The sequence below is a fragment of the Carcharhinus amblyrhynchos genome, chromosome 12 (genome assembly GCF_965287045.1).
Source record: "Carcharhinus amblyrhynchos chromosome 12, sCarAmb.v2.hapA, whole genome shotgun sequence".
In the NCBI taxonomy this organism is placed as follows: domain Eukaryota; kingdom Metazoa; phylum Chordata; class Chondrichthyes; order Carcharhiniformes; family Carcharhinidae; genus Carcharhinus; species Carcharhinus amblyrhynchos.
This window is the reverse complement of record NC_137335.1, coordinates 9,683,635-9,703,034: the sequence shown is the minus strand read 5'-3', so window position 1 is coordinate 9,703,034 and position 19,400 is coordinate 9,683,635. Positions and strand designations below refer to the sequence as shown.

The 19,400-nt window shown below is 46.2% G+C and overlaps 1 protein-coding gene across 3 annotated transcripts in view; it reads right to left on the bottom strand.

Moving 5' to 3' along the window:
• The window catches only part of fermt1 (FERM domain containing kindlin 1), a 67,549-nt gene extending 58,895 nt beyond the window's left edge, over window positions 1-8,654 (bottom strand). The window contains exons 1-2 of one of the 3 annotated variants that reach the window (XM_080199727.1): window positions 8,390-8,654; window positions 6,775-6,944 (exon numbers count right to left, since the gene is read on the bottom strand). In XM_080199727.1, coding sequence (XP_080055853.1) covers window positions 6,775-6,925 — 151 coding nt within the window. In that variant the 5' untranslated portion in view covers window positions 6,926-6,944; window positions 8,390-8,654. The remainder of the gene's footprint in view (window positions 1-6,774; window positions 6,945-8,389) is intronic. The other 2 variants (XM_080199729.1, XM_080199728.1) reach the window with 2 other exon arrangements.
• Between the last annotated feature and the right edge of the window lie 10,746 nt (window positions 8,655-19,400).

Genomic DNA, 19,400 nt, shown 5'->3' with positions numbered 1-19,400 from the left:
CTTATTGTAACCTTGGAGCAATACCACCTCAGTAGTGACTATTTTAGTGCTGTCTGAGATGTAGTTACTTGTATTTTGTCCTGTCTGCTTGCAGTGAATGTGGATACCACAGTGCTGTCTCCTTAACCTTTTCCACACATTCCTCTCTTGCTTGCAGCCCACACTCCCTGGGTTTAACCTACTACAGATATAGACTTGGGCCGGAACATTCTGGCCATTCATTTGGGCGGGATCTTCTGGCCCCGCCTACAGTGCACTTCCTCTGCAGGCTTCCCGCAGCATTGGACGCATTCAATGGGAAACCTCGTCAAAAGCCAGGACCAGAAGATCTTGCCACTAGCCAACGGCAAGCCACCTCCATGAATCACTGGGTGGGTTGCCCATCGAGTAAGCTTCTAAATGTGTGCCAACTGCACTATCTCATCACACCTCAATGCTTCTACTGTTTCTGTTGCTCAATTGCTACCCTGATATTCAATTATAGCTAAGCTGTAATCAGCTCCTGTTTGGGACAATCAAAACTATCCTTTTGGTCTCTGCCACAAGAAGCGCATCCTCACCATTCCCCTCCCCGATCACTGATACAGGTTGAATCAGAGTATTCCCTAGCCCAATGTCCTACTTGGGCCTAAGCCACATTTCTGATCTCACATATACTTTCTCACCAACTCTGTCTACTTTTGCCTGCATATCAGGTACCCCTGTACCTGCTTTAGCTTACATACCTTTGTCAATTGCAGACTGGACCATTCCAATCTGCTCTTGGTCAGCCTCCCATCCTTCTCCCCTCCTTTCAATTCAATTCTATTGTCCAACACAATCCTACAACAGGTCCCAATTAACCTATCATCCCTACCAGTTGATTTACATTGGTATCTCAGGGTTTAAACCCATTTTTGGCGTGGCCATTTCCTATCTCCCTCAGCCCACCACCATCAATATCATTCTGTTCTCCTGACTTTTGATTTGATTTGATTTATTATTGTCACATGTATTAGCATACCATGAAAAATATTGTTTCTTGCATGCTATATAATGCATACCGCTCATAGAGAAGGAAAGGAGAGAGTGCAAAATGTAGTATTACAGTCATAGCTAGGGTGTAGAGAAAGATCAACTTAGTGCGAGGTAGGTCCATTCAAAAGTCTGATGGCAGCAGGGAAGAAGCTGTTCTTGAGTTGGTTGGTGCATGACCTCAGACTTTTGTATCTTTTTTCTGATGGAAGAAGATAGAAGAAGGAATGTCTGGGGTGCATTAATTATGAGGAATCCTTAATAACGCTGGCTGCTTTTCGGAGGCAGCAGCAAGTGTAGACAAAAGTCAATGGATGGGAGGCTGGCTCTGGTTTTCCTACGAATCTTTAACTCTCCATGCTTCATGTTTTGGACGAGAAAAAGTAAAAACTATTTCACGTTATTACTCTCCTTTAGATACGTGTTAAACCCAAAATGTAGATTTGTATCATCAAAAGGTGGGGGGGATAGGGGTTACAAATAAGTGTATTTTTACAGTTCTACTTTCGCAATATCTTTAGGGTTGACTATTGAGCTCATCACGATAAGGAATGTTGTTGGTGGAAGTGGAATGCTTAACTATCCCCTTTCTAAATTTGTTAATGATACCTGGGAGATGCAGGAAGGAGCTAGACCTGAATTCTCGCCTGCTCCACTGCCTGCAAGAATGGGGAATTTTGGCACTTTGTTCACAGCAGCGGGGCTGGGGAATCCCAGCTGCGGGTGAGGTTGGAGAATCCGGCCACTAATTTATTGCCAATCTCTAGTTGCCTTAGGAAGGTGCTGATGGCTTTCTCCTAGAGCTGCTACAACAGGTTAGATATCTGGAGGCTGTTTTGATTTATTCATTTGTGGGACATGGGCGTTCCTGGTTGGCCAGCATTTATTGCCCATCCCTAGTTGTCCTTGAGAAGGTGGTGGTGATACAACGGAATGGCCATTTCAAGGCTGAGAGTCAACCACATTACTATGGCTCTGGAGTCGCATACAGGCCAGACCAGTCAAGCATGGCAGATTGGGGTGGCACGGTAGCACAGTGGTTAACACTGCTGCTTCGCAGCTCCAGGGTCCTGGGTTCGATTCCCGGCTTGGGTCGCTGTCTGACTGGAGTTTGCACATTCTCCTCGTGTCTGCGTGGGTTTCCTCCGGGTGGTCCGGTTTCCTCCCACTGTCCAAAGATGTGCGGGTTAGGTTGATTGGCCATGCTAAGAAATTGCCCCTTAGTGTCCAGGGATGCGTAGGTTAGAGGGATTAGTGGATATAATATATGGGGCTAGGGCCTGGGTGGGATTGTGTTCAGTGCAGACTTGATGGGCCGAAGGGCCTCTTTCTGCACTGTAGGGTTCTATGATTCTATGATGATTCTATGATTCCTTCCCTAAAGGATATTAGTGAATATTGATCATGGAACCAAATATGAGGGAAAAGTTGTATCCCTAGTGCCCACATCTAAGTCATAGAATCATGGAATCCCTACACTGCAGAAGGAAGCCATTCAGCCCATCAAGCCTGCACAACCACAATCCCACCCAGGCCCTATTCCCGCAATCTCACATGCTAATACCCCAGACACTAAGGCAAATTTAGCATGGCCATTCAACCTAACCTGCACATCTTTGGAGTGTGGGAGGAATGATGTGGAGATGCCGGCGTTGGACTGGGGTAAACACAGTAAGAAGTCTGACAACACCAGGTTTTAGTCCAACCAATTTATTTGATAGTAAACGCACAAGCTTTCGGGTTAGTCCCTTCGTCAGGTGAATGGAGAGTTCTGGCCTCAGACAGAGCATATAAAGCACAGACAGTTTACAGATTGCTGATTAGAATGCAAATCTACACCAACATCCCCCACAATGATGGCATTGCTGCAACTGCCTCAGTACTCAATGCTGACAATTGCCAGTTTCCAGATGCAATTTTACAACTCATCCGCTTTATCCTGGACCACAATGTCTTCACCTTCAACAACCAGTTTTTCATCCAGACACATGGAACAGCCATGGGGACCAAATTTGCACCTCAATATGCCAACATCTTCATGCACAGGTTCAAACAAGACTTCTTCACTGCACAGAATCTTCAACCAATGCTATACACTAGATACATCGATGACATTTTCTTCCTTTGGCCTCATGGTGAACAATCACTGAAACAACTATATGATGATATCAACAAATTCCACCCCACCATCAGACTCACCATGGACTATTCCCCAGAATCAGTTGCATTCTTGGACACATGCATCTCCATTAAGGACAGTCACGTCAGCACCTCACTGTACCGCAAGCCCACAGACAATCTCACAACGCTCCACTTCTCCAGCTTCCACCCTAAACATGTTAAAGAAGCCATTCCCTATGGACAAGCCCTCTGTATACACAGGATCTGCTCAGATGAGGAGGATCGTGACAGACACCTCCAGGCGCTGAAAGATGCCCTCTTAAGAACAGGATATGGCGCTCGACTCATAGATAGACAGTTCCGATGCGCCACAGCGAAAAACCGCACCGATCTCCTCAGCAGACAAACACGGGACACAGTGGACAGAGTACCCTTCGTCGTCCAGTACTTCCCTGGAGCGGAGAAGCTACGACATCTTCTCCGGAGTCTTCAACATATCATTGATGAAGATGAACATCTCGCCAGGGCCATCCCCACACCCCCACTTCTTGCCTTCAGACAACCACACAACCTCAAACAGACAATTGTTCGCAGCAAACTACCCAGTCTTCAGGAGAACAGTGACCACAACACCACACAACCCTGCCACAGCAACCTCTGCAAGACATGCCGGATCATCGACACGGATACCATCATCACACGTGAGAATACCATCCACCAGGTACACGGTAAATACTCTTGCAACTCGGCCAACATTGTCTACCTGATACGTTGCAAGAAAGGATGTCCCGAAGCATGGTACATTGGGGAGACCATGCAGACGCTACGACAACGGATGAATGAACATCGCTCGACAATCACCAGGCAAGACTGTTCCCTTCCTATTGGCGAACACTTCAGTGGTCATGGGCATTCAGCTTCTGACCTTCGGGTAAGCATTCTCCAAGGCGGCCTTCACGACACACGACAGCGCAGAGTCGCTGAGCAGACACTGATAGCCAAGTTCCACACACATGAGGACGGTCTCAACAAGGATCTTGGGTTCATGTCGCACTATCTGTAACCCCCAACACTTGCCTGGGTTTGCAAAACCTCACTCACTGTACTGTCTGGAGACAATACACATCTCTTTAACCTGTGATCAGTGCTCCTTCCACTCACATTGTTGGCCACTTCAAGACTTGAACAGCAGGTTTGGTGTAAAGATTTGCATTCTAATCAGCAATCTGTAAACTGTCTGTGCTTTATATGCTCTGTCTGAGGCCAGAACTCTCCATTCACCTGACGAAGGGACTAAACCGAAAGCTTGTGCGTTTACTATCAAATAAATCGGTTGGACTAAAACCTGGTGTTGTCAGACTTTTTACTGTGTGGGAGGAAACCAGGGCACCTGGAGGAAACCCACGCAGACACGAGGGGAAAGTGCAAATTTCACACAGGCAGTGACCCGAGCCAGGAACTGAACCCGGGTCCCTGGAACTGTGAGGCGGCAGTGCTAACCACTGTATCACTGTGCAGCCTTCCATCAAAATGAACACAAAATTGCAGGTGTGCGTAGCTAAATTCCTGACAGTCTCTGAAGCCTCAAATTATCCCTGTAGACTTTGACCCTGAGGCTTGTGCACAAAACCAAGGAACCTGAGATAGGGTTGTGGCAGAGGAGTGGGACAGGCCTTGAGGAATGACAGATGCATGTCTTAAGAGCAGTTTCAGGAAAATACTGATCGACCTGAAGCTTCCATTTCTCACGCTATCTATCCTCATGGGCCTCTGTGAGTGAGATAGTGGGCACTGATTTTGATTTGATTATTGTCACATGTATTGGAATACAGTGAAAAGTATTGTTTCTTACGCGCTATACAGACAAAGAATACCGTATATAGAGAAGGAAAGGAGAGAGTGCAGAATATAGTGTATAATCATGTAGTGTAGTGTACAGGGTGGCACAGTAGCATAGTGGTTAGCACTGCTGCTTCACAGCTCCAGGGTCCTGAATTCGATTCCCGGCTCGGGTCACTGTCTGTGTGGAGTTTGCACATTCTCCTCGTGTCTGCGTGGGTTTCCTCCGGGTGCTCCGGTTTCCTCCCACAGTCCAAAGATGTGCGGGTTAGGTTGATTGGCCATGATTAAAAAAAATGGCCCTTTAGAGCCCTGAGCTGTGTAGATTAGAGGGATTAGTGGGTAGAATAGGTAGGGATATGGGGGTAGGGCCTGGGTGGAATTGTGTTTGGTGCGGACTCGATGGGCCGAAGGGCCTCTATCTGCACTGTAGCGTGCTATGAGAGCTAGGGTGCAGAGAAAGATCAGCTTAACGCGAGGTGGGGTCCATTCAAAAGGCTGACAGCAGCAGGGAAGAAACTGTTCTTGAGTCGGTTGGTACGCGAGCTCAGACTTTTGTATCCTTTTCCCGAGGGAAGATGGTGTGAGAGAGTATGTCCGTGGGTCAATTTGTTTTAAATTCTGGAGGACTCTAGTGTTACAAGCCGCACCTCCTAAGGAACAGGGGTTTTGACTTCCCAAACTTGTGCCAGTTAAGGCACCTACAACGGATGGATTTTAGAAAAGGTCAGCCTTTTCCATCTGTCCGTACATCTGCAAATCTCATTAAAACCCAGGCTCCAAAGTGATCAAGCATTGTGCTAACCACCTTCACATGGACAGCATGGTGGCACAGTGGTTAGCAGTGCTGTCTCACAGCATTGGTGACCCAGGTTCAATTTTGGCCTCGGGTCACAGTCTGTGTGGAGCTTCCACGTTCTCCCCGTGTCTGTGTGGGTTTCCTCCGGGTGCTCCGGTTTCCTCCCGCAGTCCAAAGATGTGTGGGTTAGGTGCATTGGCCATGCTAAATTGCCCCTTAATGTCGGGGGGACCAGCTAGTGTCAATGCATGGGGTTATGGGGATAGGGCCTGGGTGAACTGTGGTCGGTGTAGACTCGATGGGCCAATTGGCCTCCTTCTGCTCTGTAGGATTCTATGATTCTGGCAGCACCAGGGACCCGGGTTCAATTCCAACCTTGGTAGACTGTCAGTGTGGAGTTTGCATATTCTCCCCATGTCTGTGTGGGTTTCCTCCGGGTGCTCTGATTTCTACCCACAGTCCAAAGACGTGCAAGTTAGGTGGATTGGCTATGCTAAATTGCCCCTTAGTTTTTGGGAATTAGTAAGTTAAATGCATGGGGTTACAGGGATAGGACAGTGGATGGGCCTGGGTAAGATGCTGAGTCAGTGCAGACTAGATGGGCAGAATGGCCTCCTTCTGTACTGTAGAGATTCTTTGGCCCTCTATCATATATTAAGTTGACCTTTCTCCACACCCTAGCTATGACTGCAACACTACATTCTCCTCCCTCTCTTTTCCTTTTCCCCTATGTACTCTATGAATGGTATGTTTTGCCTATACAGTCTTTCACTGTATTTTTGATGCGCTTGATGGGCTGAGTGGCCTCCTTCTGCACTGTACGATTCTCTGATTCCAGTACAAGTGACAATAACAAATCTGCTCCTGTTTCTTATGTTCTTAAATCCGACATCAAATCAAATTTTATGCTAAAATAGTGTCCTCTAATGGATTTTTAAGGATTAAGTTTGCTGAAAATTGACTTGTCAAGCATGACTCGGAAATAAGAGATTTTCACTTACGAATTTGTTCCACTAATTTGAGCATGACTCCTCCAACATGGCAGTCCCCAGTAACTCTCAAGTTAAACTCCAACGGTGTATCTTCATTCAGCTGATCTACCCGAACGTTCAGTTCCCATGAAGAGGCGCCATAGTCATTGGATGATGTCATCTTGTCAGGAATTCCAGCTCTACCAATGGAAGAGAATAAAAAAGGTACAAAGCTGAGCGTTTCCTGTATCGCTGGTCATTTGCACATGGGTTTTCAGGCAGCCTCAACTCTGACCAAGTCTAAGGCTTGGACCGTTTCTCCTGCTAATCGAATTCTATACTATCTTGTTATAGAAATTAGTCAGGAAATTTCTTAGAGCAGCATGGTGGCACAGTGGTTAGCGCTGCTGCCTCACATGCTAGGGACCTGGGTTTCAATCCCTGCCTTGGGTGACTGTGTGGAGTTTGCACGTGTTGGCGTGGGTTTCCTCCGGGTGCTCTGGTTTCCTCCCACAATCCAAAAAAGCCACGCTAAATTCTCCCTCAGTGTACCGGAACAGGTATGCTTTTTCTGTATAGCATGCAAGAAATGTCTATAGTAAGACATTAATAAGTCAAATCCGATCAAAAATTAAAATAATTTGAGATTAGATTGGGGGAAATCACTGGTTATGAGTCACTTATAAATAAATCAATATGTAAGGATTGATGTAACACTGAGCAAAGATTTAAAACCACGGTGCTCAAATCTATTGCTTCAAGGCTGAAGCTTTAGCTATCCAACATTCCTGCAGATTATTGTGGAGTTAAGAGACCACCCCCCACCCTCTCCTTTGTAATGTAAACTGAAACCTTGACAGCACCCACTGTTCAGCAAGTGATTACTTGCGTACAACATTCTCAAGACTCTAGATACAGGACTGTGGAAAATATTATCGACTGGTGAACAGAAACCAGCAAACAACAATGGCCCTATTGTGAATTAAGAAAGGTGCGCTGTCGCTCTCGCGAACAATGCCGTTTTATCTGGTGGGGGCCGGGGAGGGAAAGGAAGGAATGAAAAAAGCAAGGGATTTTTTTTATATAAGTCACAAAGATAAGGGGGGAATCAGAGACGAAAGAAGCTGACGGGAGCACAATGGGAGGGTCGGCGTGTGAGGAGTTCTTTCACGAGTGTTACTTAAATCTACAGTCGCTGTGACAAAATGTATCAGCGACATGTGAAAGTTCTTGTTGTAAGCGATTGTTTACGCTGGGGCTGGGAGGGTTTGAGGTGAGATGCGCCCCCCGCCCCCCCGCCAATTTTTTGGCACTCTCCTTTCGTGTTGTTCCTTGCGAGCGGAATGCTTTTTCCTCCCACTTTCGCGCTCTCCTGTCAACGCGCTGACAAGAAGTTTTTGTCTGCAGGCTACAAATTCCCTATCAACCCGGGACGGGGGTGGGGATAAAAAGATAAACTCTCTTTTACAGGGGGCTTAAGGAGCTCCAGGTTGTCTGCAGGTAAGAAACTCCCCATTGATGGGGGGGGTGGGGGGGGGCGGGTAGATAAACAGGTAAACTCCCTTTTACAGGGGGCTAAAGAAGCTACAGATTGATTTCAGGCTAGAAACTCCCCACCAATGGTTAAAGAAAAAGGTAAACTTACCTTTACAGAAGGCTGCAGAAACTACCAAAGACACACGGTCTCGACATTCGTTCTTGTTGAATGTTGCAAAAAAACACCCCCCCCCCCCACACACACACAAAAGCTGTACCTTCCTCACCGTCTCTCTCAGTTTTGCATGTCGATCCACCCTCCAACTTGAGAACATAAAAATGTTCCGCTTGCCACTAAAGTTGGGAGTGAGAATGGCAGGTGAGAAAGAAAGAGAGAGAGAGCGAGAGAGGGATCTCAAACAATCCCTCAGGGCACAAAGGCTCTCACCAACTTCCTGCCAGCCGATTATGCTTCTTTAAGTCCCGGAACTTCTTAGTTGCACGACAATGTTTGCCAACCTGCCAGCTGATATTAAATAAAGCCTCCTCTCCAGCCAAGAACAGATCTTTATTCATTTAATTAATTGTAGCAATATAATTCTAGCGGGCACTTGAAATGCATTCAAGATCTATAGCTTAAACAAAGTACAGACACTTCATGTTAATTTTCCTTTAATCATCATAAATTCTCTGCAGCGCAGAAGGAGGCCATTCAGCCCATTGAGTCTGCACCGACAACAATCCCACCCAGGCCCTATTCCCACATATTTGCCATACCAACCTCCCTGACACTAAGTGGCAATTTAGCACAGCCAATCAACCTAACCTGTACATCTTTGGACTGTGGGAGGAAACCGGAGCACCCACAGGAAACCCACGCAAATACGGGGAGAATGGGCAAACTCCACACAAACACCCAAGGCCGGAATCGAACCTGGGTCCCTGGCGCTGTGAGACAGCAGCACTAGCCGCTGTGCCACTGTGCTGCCCTTTTGGTTGAAGTACCCCCTCTTTTTTATTAATGTATCAGTAATCATAATTTCCCCTTCACCTTAAATAATAATACTCAGAATAGGAAAGTGTTTGCGTGTAAAGGGTACTTTAAATAGCGCTATTATGCAAGCAGGTATTTATTTAAGATATCAGTTAGGTGGATGTGGCTGCACACTTCTCACTGCAGAGACTGTCGATCCTTGGCAGGATCATGGAGAAATCAGGAGACTGCAGGGTTAGAGAAAGCATGAGGGCACCAAAGGGACAGCAGGGGTCATTGGGGAACACACTAAGGCCAGGTCGAGCAAGATCACAGTCAGGACAAGGGCACAGAGCTGGGTGCTGACCTGCCTTTTCTGGCTGTGATTACTCACTTACTGTTAGCATCATAGAATCCTTACAGTGCAAGAGGGGGCCATTCAGCCCATCGAGTCTGCACCGACCACAATCCCACCCAGGCCTTATTCCTATAACCCCATGCATTTACCTTAGCCAGTCCCCAAGGGGCAATTTAACATGGTCAATCCATCTAACCCCCACATCTTTAGACTGTGGGAGGAAACCGGAGCGCCCGGAGCAAACCCACGCAGACACAATGACCCCAGCCGAGAATCGAACTTGGGTCCATGGCACTGTCAGGCAGCAGTGCTAACCACCATGCCAGCATGTCACCCTAATTTTTTTTTATTGACTTCTATTTCCACCATCTCCTGTAGTTGGATTCGAGCCCTGGTCCCCAGAGCGTTAACTGAGTTTCTGGAATATTAGTCTAGCGATAATACTTGCCTCCCCTGTTGACCACTGTGCCACAGTACTGGGAGGTTAACACCTGGAGGAAACCCACGCAGCCACGGGGAGAATGTGCAAACTCCCCGCAGTGACCCAAGCCGGGAATCGAACCAGAGTTCCTGGAGCAGCGAGGCAGCAGTGCTAACCACTGTGCCACCATGCTGGCCATTAATTTCATTAAGTTATTTGAATAAAACAGGTAACTAATTTAACAGCCCAAATCAGTCTTAAATAACATGGACTTACTGGGAGGATAATGGAACAGCAGCTGATGACGCCAAGATTGGTGGAACGGCAACTTGTGCGGAGGGTGTGGAAAGTCTGCAGAAGGATCTAGATAGGCTGGGCGAATGGGCCAGGAACTGGCAAATGGAATTTAATGTTGGCAAGTGTGAAGTTGTCCACTTTGGTAGGAATAATGGTAGGAAGGACTATTACTTACATGGCGAAAAACTGCAGCATGCGACGGTGCAGAGGGACCTCAGGGTCCTTGTGCATGAGTTGCAAAAACCAAGCCTGCAGGTGCAGCAGGTCCTCAGGAAGGCAAATGGGATGCTGGCCTTCATAGCGAGGGGGATTGAATATAAAAGTAGGGAGGTCTTGCTGCAACTGTACAGGGCACTGGTGAGGCTGCAGCTGGAGTACTGTGTGCAGTTTTGGTCGCCGCACTTACGCAAGGATATTTTGGCCTTGGAGGGAGTGCAGAGGAGGTTTACTAGGCTGATACTGGAGTTGAGGGATTTGAACTATGAGGAGAGGCTGAATAAACTAGGCTTGTACTCGTTAGAGTTTAGAAGAATGAGGGGAGATCTCATTGAGACATATAAGACGATGAATGGGATGGATAGGATAGAGGTGGAGAGACTCTTCCTGCTCAGAAAGGACAGTAGGACTAGAGGCCACAGCCTCAAGATAAAGGGGGGGCGGTTTAGAACAGAGTTGAGGAGGAACTTCTTCACTCAAAGGGTGGTGAATCTCTGGAATTCTCTGCCCGTTGAAGTGGTGGAGGCTGCCTCGCCAAATATATTTAAGACGCGGGTTGATAGATTTTTGATAGGCAAGGGGATTAAGGGTTATGGGGAGAGGGCGGGAAGGTGGAACTGAGCCACGACAGATCAGCCATGATCTTATTGAATGGCGGGGCAGGCTCGAGGGGCTAGATGGCCTACTCCTGCTCCTATTTCTTATGTTCTTATGTTCTTATGCTCAGCAACAAGTTAATTCATATAACAATTAAGGAGTTGCAGAAATGTTAAGGAAGTTATGAACCTTGAGTCAGCAAAGGCAGTTTTAGGATCAACACTTGATTAAAAAAGAGGGAGAGGGACGTCAATAGGCACAGGACTTAGGAAAGGAATTCCTGAGCATCCGAAACATGGATGAAGGTGCAACTCTGAATGGCGGGGAATGTAATTGGTCCTGCACAACAGGCTGCAAGAAGATTTGATTTGATTTGATTTATTATTGTCACATGTATTAGCATACAGTGAAAAGTATTGTTTCTTGCGCACAATACAAACAAAAGCATACCATTCATAGAGCACATGGGGGGAAGGAAAGGGGAGGGCGCAGAATATAGTAAAAGAAATATTAGAATAGGATCCTTACAGTGCAGGAGGAGGCCATTCAGCCCATTGAGTGTGCAGTGACAACAATACCACCCAAGCCCTATCCCATAACTCCATCTATTTATCCTGCTAGCTCCCCGACACTAAGGGGCAATTTAGCATGGCCAATCCATCCAACCTACATATCTTTGGACTGCGGGAGGAAACTGGAGCACCCAGACGAAACCCATGCAGACATGGGGGGAATGTGCAAACAAAATGGGAAACCCATGCAACGCCAACATCTTTGGACACTAACGGGTAACTTAGCATGGCCAACCCACCTCACTTACACATCTTTGGACTGCGGGAGGAAACTGGAGCACCTAGACAAAACCCATGCAGACACGGGGAGAATGTGCAAACTCCACACAGACAGTGACCCAAGGCCGGAATCAAATTCGGGTTCCTGGTGCTGTGAGACAGCCGTGCTAAACACTGTACCACCGTACTGGCTACATAGCACTTGAAGAGAGCGAAATCTATCCTTGGAGGTTTGGTTAAATTGAAGATTAGCTTGTAGCAAAGCTAGTCATTTGTAATGCCCTATTTACGATACCAAGCAGCAGTCAGATCGCATTTGCAATCTTCCAAATGCCTGGAGAGAAATGGAACATTCTGAATGCAGAACGGATCACCCTTCCCCCACTCTCAAATATACCCAGCCTCTGAATAGTAGAAATTCACATACACATTGTCCAAGCATTTGCCACATTCTTGATGTGATTTGCATTTACGTTCTCTCCCAACCCCCTCACATTCTTCTAACTCTACCTAGCATATCCGTCCTGTATCATGTAGCACGTCAGCTGCGTTCCTCCTTGAATGGAGAAAAAGATAACAAATGCTTGCTTTACTGCCATCCACACTGATAGCCAGCCACATTCAGATTGACCCTAAGGCACCAAGCTCTGGTAACCAAGGATTTTGTACAGACTGTCAAACAAGTCCTAGAATCCCTACAGTGCAGAAGGAGGCCATTTGGCCCACCCAGCCTGCACTGACCACAATCCCACCCAGGCCCTATCCCCACAACCCCACATATTTAACCTGTTAGTCCCCCGACAGGAAGGGGCAATTTGCCATAACCAACCAACCTAACCCGCACACCTTTGGACACTAAGGGGCAATTTAACATGGCCAATCAACCTAACTTGCACATCTTTGGATACTAAGGAGCAATTTAGCATGGCCAATCCACCTAACCTGCACATCTTTGGAATGTGGGAGGAAACTGGAGCACCTGAAGGAAACCCACGCAGACACGGGGAGAACGTGCAGACTCCGCACAGACAGTGACCCAAGCCGGGAATCGAATCCAAGTCCCTGGCACTGTGAGGCAGGAATGTTAACCACAAACCTATTTAAAGTGAAATGCTTTTGAGTTGGGAGATGATTTTCATTAAGGATCTTTAATTAGTTTATAGACTATGGGGGCAAATTTTCCCATTCCGTCCAGCACAGGAACCGGGGTGGGCAAGGGGCAGATTATGGAAAGGTCTGTTGACCTCAGGCAGGATTTTCCAGTCTCAGGGCGAGCGCATTCGGAAAATCCTGCCCTATGATTCTAAACTAAGACTAGATCATTGTAAATGACTCTCGCATGCCCTCAAGTGGTTTGATTTAACAGACAAATCAAGTTAACTTTCTCGTTGTTAATTAGGCAAGCTGAACAAAGAATGAAATAAAAAGGGAAAAGGAATTTTATGTTGCTGCATTTTAGTGCGAGGAGAATCAGAATGATTTAGATTAGCTGTGAGCTGTTGACGATCGACATTTTTAACATTTAATCTTTGTCGCAGCTCTCGTGACCTCCCCGAAATAGGACAAACTCCTCTGTGTAAGCAAATATGGTAAAAAGTCTGACAACACTGTGTTTACGCCAGTCCAACGCCGGCATACCCACATCATAAGCAAATATGTTCAGGGGGTCATATCTCAGGTGCCAGGTACAAAGGTACCGACTTTGCAAAGTTGTGTGCTCAGGTGTAGCTGCATCACCTGGTCAGCCAGAACGATCGGTGGCTTGGGGAGCGATCCAGAATTGGGTAAGAAGGCAGGTGGAAAAACAGAAAAAAAAAAGCGCTTGTGTACTTAATGTTTATTCATTAGTGTCATATTAACACTCACAGAATCTCTACAGTACAGAAGGAGGCTATTCGGCCCATTGAATCTGCACCAATTCTCCAACAAAGCCCTATCCCCATAACCCCACATTAGTTACCCCACTTATCCCACTTTTTTACAGATCTATGAACACTAAGAGGCAATCTAGCATGGCCAATCCACCTAACTTACACATCTTTGGACACTAAGGGTCAATTTAGCATGGCCAACCCATCTAACCTACACATCTTTGGCACTAAGGGGCAATTTAGCATGGCCAATCCACCTAACTTACACATCTTTGGACACTAAGGGGCAATTTAGTACGGCCAATCCACCTAATTTACACATCTTTGGACACTAAGGGGCAATTTAGCATGGCCAATCCACCTAACTTACACATCTTTGGACACTAAGGGGCAATTTAGCATGGCCAATCCATCTAACCTGCACATCTTTGGACATTAACGGACAATTTACCATGGCCAATCCATCTAACCTACACATCTTTGGCACTAAGGGGCAATTTAGCATGGCCAATCCACCTAACTTACACATCTTTGGACATTAAGTGGCAATTTAGCATGGCCAACCCACCTAACCTGCACATCTTTATTGCACAATTTAGCATGGCCAATCAACCTAACTCGCACTAAGGGGCAATTTTACATGGCCAATTCACTAACCTACACAGCTTTGGCACTAAGGGGAAATTTAGCACGGCCAATCCACCCAACCCTCACATCTTTGGACACTAAGGGGCAATTTACAATGGTGAATCCACCTAACCTAAACACCTTTGGATTATGGGAAGAAATTGGAGCTCCTGGAGGAAACCCACGCAGACACCGGAAGAATGTGCAAACTCCACACCAGGCAGTGACCTGAGCAGGAATTGAACCTGAGTCCCTGGCGCTCTGAGGCAGCTGTGCTAATCATTGTGCCACCGTGCTGCCCACTCGAAATGAAGTTACTATGAAAATCCCCTAGTCGCCACACCCTGGTGCCTGTTCGGGTACATAAGAACATAAGAACATAAGAAATAGGAGCAGGAGTAGGCCATCTAGCCCTTCGAGCCTGCCCCGCCATTCAATAAGATCATGGCTAATCTGTTGTGGCTCAGTTCCACTTTCCCGCCCTCTCCCCATAACCCTTAATCCCCTCTCTTATCAAGAACCCATCAACCCGCTTCTTAAAAATATTTAGCGAGGCAGCCTCCACCACTTCAACGGGCAGAGAATTCCAGAGATTCACCACCCTGAGGGAGAATTTAGTATGGCCAATGCACCTAACCCAGCACGTCTTTTGGACTATGGGAGGAAACTGGAGTGTCCGGATGAAACCCACATAGGCATGGGGAGAACGTGCAGACTCCTCACAAACGGTGACCCAAGCTGAGAAATGAACCCAAGTCCCTGGCACTGTGGGACAACCGTGCTAACCACTGTGCCACCATGCTGCCCTACTTCAGGTTGTGTCTAAATGTTGAGCCAAAAATTTGACCCGAAGAAAATATTAGGATTTGGAACTTTCTCCAAATTGCTCCCTGCGCAGTCATGGTTATAAGACCATAAGACATGGGAGCAGAATTAGGCTATTCAGCCCATCGCGTCTTCCCTGCCATTCAATCATGGCTGATGTGTTTCTCAACCCCATTCTCCTGCTTTTTCTCTGTTGCCTTTGGTTACTTTCCAGGAAGGGTTGGATAAGGCAGCAAGTCCTAAAAATGATGAATTTGAGCTTCCTGACATATAACTTGGCAAAAGCATAGTCCATTCAATGCTGGCGTTGGCATTTTGGGCTTCGGAAATATGGGTCAGACCATTGGAAATCTATGCCCATCCTATCTTCCTGAGGATCAGGCTGGGCCGGGTACATTCATGTTCTCTGAGCCCTGATGCAGAATGGGAGGAGTGCAGATTCTTCACTGGGGTATCGGCTACATTCTCATCAACATAATCCTACAACCCCAACACTCAACTCACCCATCCTCACGCCCCCAAAAGGCCTTCCCAACTCTCATGCTCCCCCTGTATTCTACATAACCCCTAATCTAGTATGCACTATATACAGTCCTTGGCAGTTATGTAATAAAAATGGCAATCTTTTGAAATGGATGATAAAAATGTGACCGCTAACAATCCAGTCGTGCTTTCATTGAAACACACAGCCATTCACAATGACAAAGAAATCCCGGCCCAATGAAGATGAATTAAAGGCCTCGAGCTCAGTTCGAAAAACAAAATAATTTTCTATTCAGCGTACAACATCAAAAACAGCTAATTCTTTAATAGCCTCTTAAAACTGTCAGTCAAACTGTGAGCACAGCCATTGCGAAGATGGGATGAGCTGTTCTGTAGCTTTTGAAATTCAGCCAAGCATCCACCAGGCTTTCACAACAAGCCATTACACCTTTAGAAAATGGAACCAACTAGGACTATAAAAAACAAGTGGCCATGTTTTTCTAAGTTATACCAGTTGCACAGTCAATCAATGTAGTCCAGGACCAGGTGTCTGTTTTTCATTTTCTTCTAAGTGAAAGCTAGGTTTAGCCAAATGAGTGGACACAGCCACAGAGCACCTGAACATTTGTTGAAATGTGTGTCTATCATAATTGAATGAACAGTTATACAAACTGATGGTTCTCAAGCCTGCAGCTGATGTGTTGTGAATGATCAGTGCCTCCCTGATGATGGGCTGCAGAATCTTTATTTTCCAATTTATAGAGCTGTGGACATTTAAATCACTTCAGGCCATGGACTCAAGTTCTAAAGCAGAGCTTTATTTGGAAGCTGTGCTGGGTTAGGTGTATTGGCCATGCTAAATTCTCCCTCCGTGTACCTGAACAGGTGCCGGAGTGTGGAGATTAGGGGATTTTCACAGTAACTTCATTGCAGTATTAATGTAATGTAACACTAATAAATAAAAAAAGTCTGAGATCACTTACCAATCAAATCAAGAATGGCTTCTTCCCTGTTATCATCAGACATTTCCTAGATCTCTTTGTTCTGTAACTCTCCCCAATGTCCTACCATTAACTGAGTAAGTTCTGCCCTCGTTCAATTTACCAAAATGCATCACCTCACATTTGTCTAAATTAAACTCCATCTGCCATTCATCAGTCCTCTGGTCCAATTGATCAAGATCCCATTGCAATCGGAGGTAAGAACGGGGTTTGAATGGTCCTATCATATATTAAACCAACCTTCCTCTTCACCTTATCTATAACTGTAGCATTACATTCTGCACCCTTGGCTTTCCTTCTCCCTTATATACTCTATGAACAGTATGCTTTGTCTGGATGGTGCGCAAGAAACAATACCTTTCACTCATTAAAATTTAGGGTACTCATAATGTTAAAATGGTGGCGCAGGCTTGTTAGGCTGAAGGGCCTGTTTCCCATTCTGTGTTGCTCTTTGTTCTTATTGATTAGTGTCACAAGTAGGCTTACATTAATACTGCAATGAAGTTACTGTGAAAATCCCCTATTCGCCACACTCCGGTGCCTGTTCGGGTATACTGAGGGAGAATTTAGCACAGTCAATGCACCCCAACCAACACATCTTTGGATTATGGGAGCAAACCAGGGCACCCGTAGGAAACCTACGCAGGCATGAGGAGAATGTGCAAATTCCACACAAACAGTGACTCAAGGGCAGAATTGGACCCAGGCGCTGTGGGGCAGCAGTGCTAAACGCTGTGCCATCCATATATTCCAATATATGTGACAATAATAAATCAAATCAAAATATTGCTTTCAACAGGAATTGTTTCAGCTTGTTGAGTAACAGAGTAAACCAGTTTACTGCGCAGCAAACAGTTAAAGCGTTGAGAAATTTTCGCTTGGGTCAGATTCCCTGCAACCTCTTGGTTTATAATGGTTCCCATTTGTACGAACACTTGATTCACGAAATACGAGCTGATCTATCCTCAATCTCCTTTCTCGAAGGTGCTAATTCATTCTTGGATACAGCTCCACGATCCTGGCCACCCTCCAAAGGTTCTGCCTTAACGTCAGACCATCGATAGAGAGTGCTAGTGAGCTATGAAAATTTGGGGTCATCCTAGCTGAACAGGCCTGTGTCTTCACAGAAGCTGTTGGGTCACAGGGGCGCTGGCTGATTCCTATCCCACCCCCTCAATCATGTGGCTTCATTTTCCATTTCACTCATTCACCATTTTGTTCTTCAGAATGTTTACATCATCGCAACGTTGACTTGGGCACCGCGTTGTGTGTAAGATGTTCCGTCCCTGCTTAGGCAGACAGCAATTGCAGATCCTGAAAGTGGTTTGGCGCGTGGAGAGGAATGGAACTGGAGGAAGCACTTCTTTATTTTTTTTCAAAGGATGTGGGCATTGTTGGAAATGCCAGCAACTGTTGCTCATCCCCAATTGCCTTGGAGAAGGGGAATGCTGATCATTGCCTGGAAGGAGTCAGAGCCCGACAAAGGATGCTGGTTGTGGACTTCTGTTCCGGGGTTGGAAAAATTCACAATATACAGTGTTCAGAAAAGGAAGGGTCTCGTCATACGCGGAAGGAAACAGTGAAGTTGACCTGGTGGGAGGGGGCAAGTTAGAATGACACGGTGGCACAGCGGTTAGCTCTGCTGCCTCACAGTGCCAGGAACCTGGGTTTGATCCCTGACCTGGGTCCTTGACTATGCAAAGTGTGCACATTCTCCCCATGTCTGCGTGGGTATCCTCCAGGTGCTCTGGTTTCCTCCCACAGTCTAAAAGGTGTGCTGGTTAGGTCCATTGGCCATGTTAAATTCTCCCTCAGTGTACCCAAACAAGTGCCAGAGTGTGACGACTAAGGGATTTTCACAGTAACTTCCTTGCAGTATTGATGTAAGCCTACTTGTGACATTAATAAATAAACTTAAACTTTACAGAAAGGAATTGGATGCCACCTACAAGATGCACTGCCGCAACTCACCATGGCTCCTTTGACTGCAGCGTGCGAAGCCATGGTATATCACCTAACAGAACAAGGGCAGCAGCCACGTGGGAGGTCCACCACCTGCAAGTTCCCCTCCAAGCCAAGTACCACCCTGACCTGGAATTATATCACCATTCCTTCACAGATGAACCTCTCTAAATGTGTACCTATACAATAGGATTCAAGAAGGTTTGATTTGATTTGATTTATTATTGTCACACGTATTGTGAAAAGTATTGTTTCTTGAGCGCCGTACGGAAAAAGCATACCATTCATAGAGAAGGAAATGAGTGCAGAATGTAGTGTTACAGTCATAGCTAGGGTGTAGAAAAAGATCATCTTAATGCAAGGTTGGCCCATTCAAATAGCAGCAGGGAAGAAGCTGTTCTTGAGTAGGTCAGTGCGTGACCTCAGACTTTTGTATCTGAGGCTCAACACCAGCTCCTCAAGGCCATTTAGGGATGGGCAAAACAAAAATGTTGCCTTTGACAGTGGTGCTCAGATCCCATGAATAAATAAAAAAAATGCTTGAAAAGAAAAGAATTGGGGGGGCTATAAGGAAAGAGTGGGGAGTGTGCTAAATTGCATTGGTCTTTCACTGAGCCAGCTCATGCATAATTATCTGAATGACCTCCTTTTGTATGTTAAGACCCATAAAAAACTTGAGATGTTTCCTTCCAGTATGTGATTTAAAGGAAATCACAATCTCGGAGATAAACTGACTGATTTGATGAAATCCTGTCGCA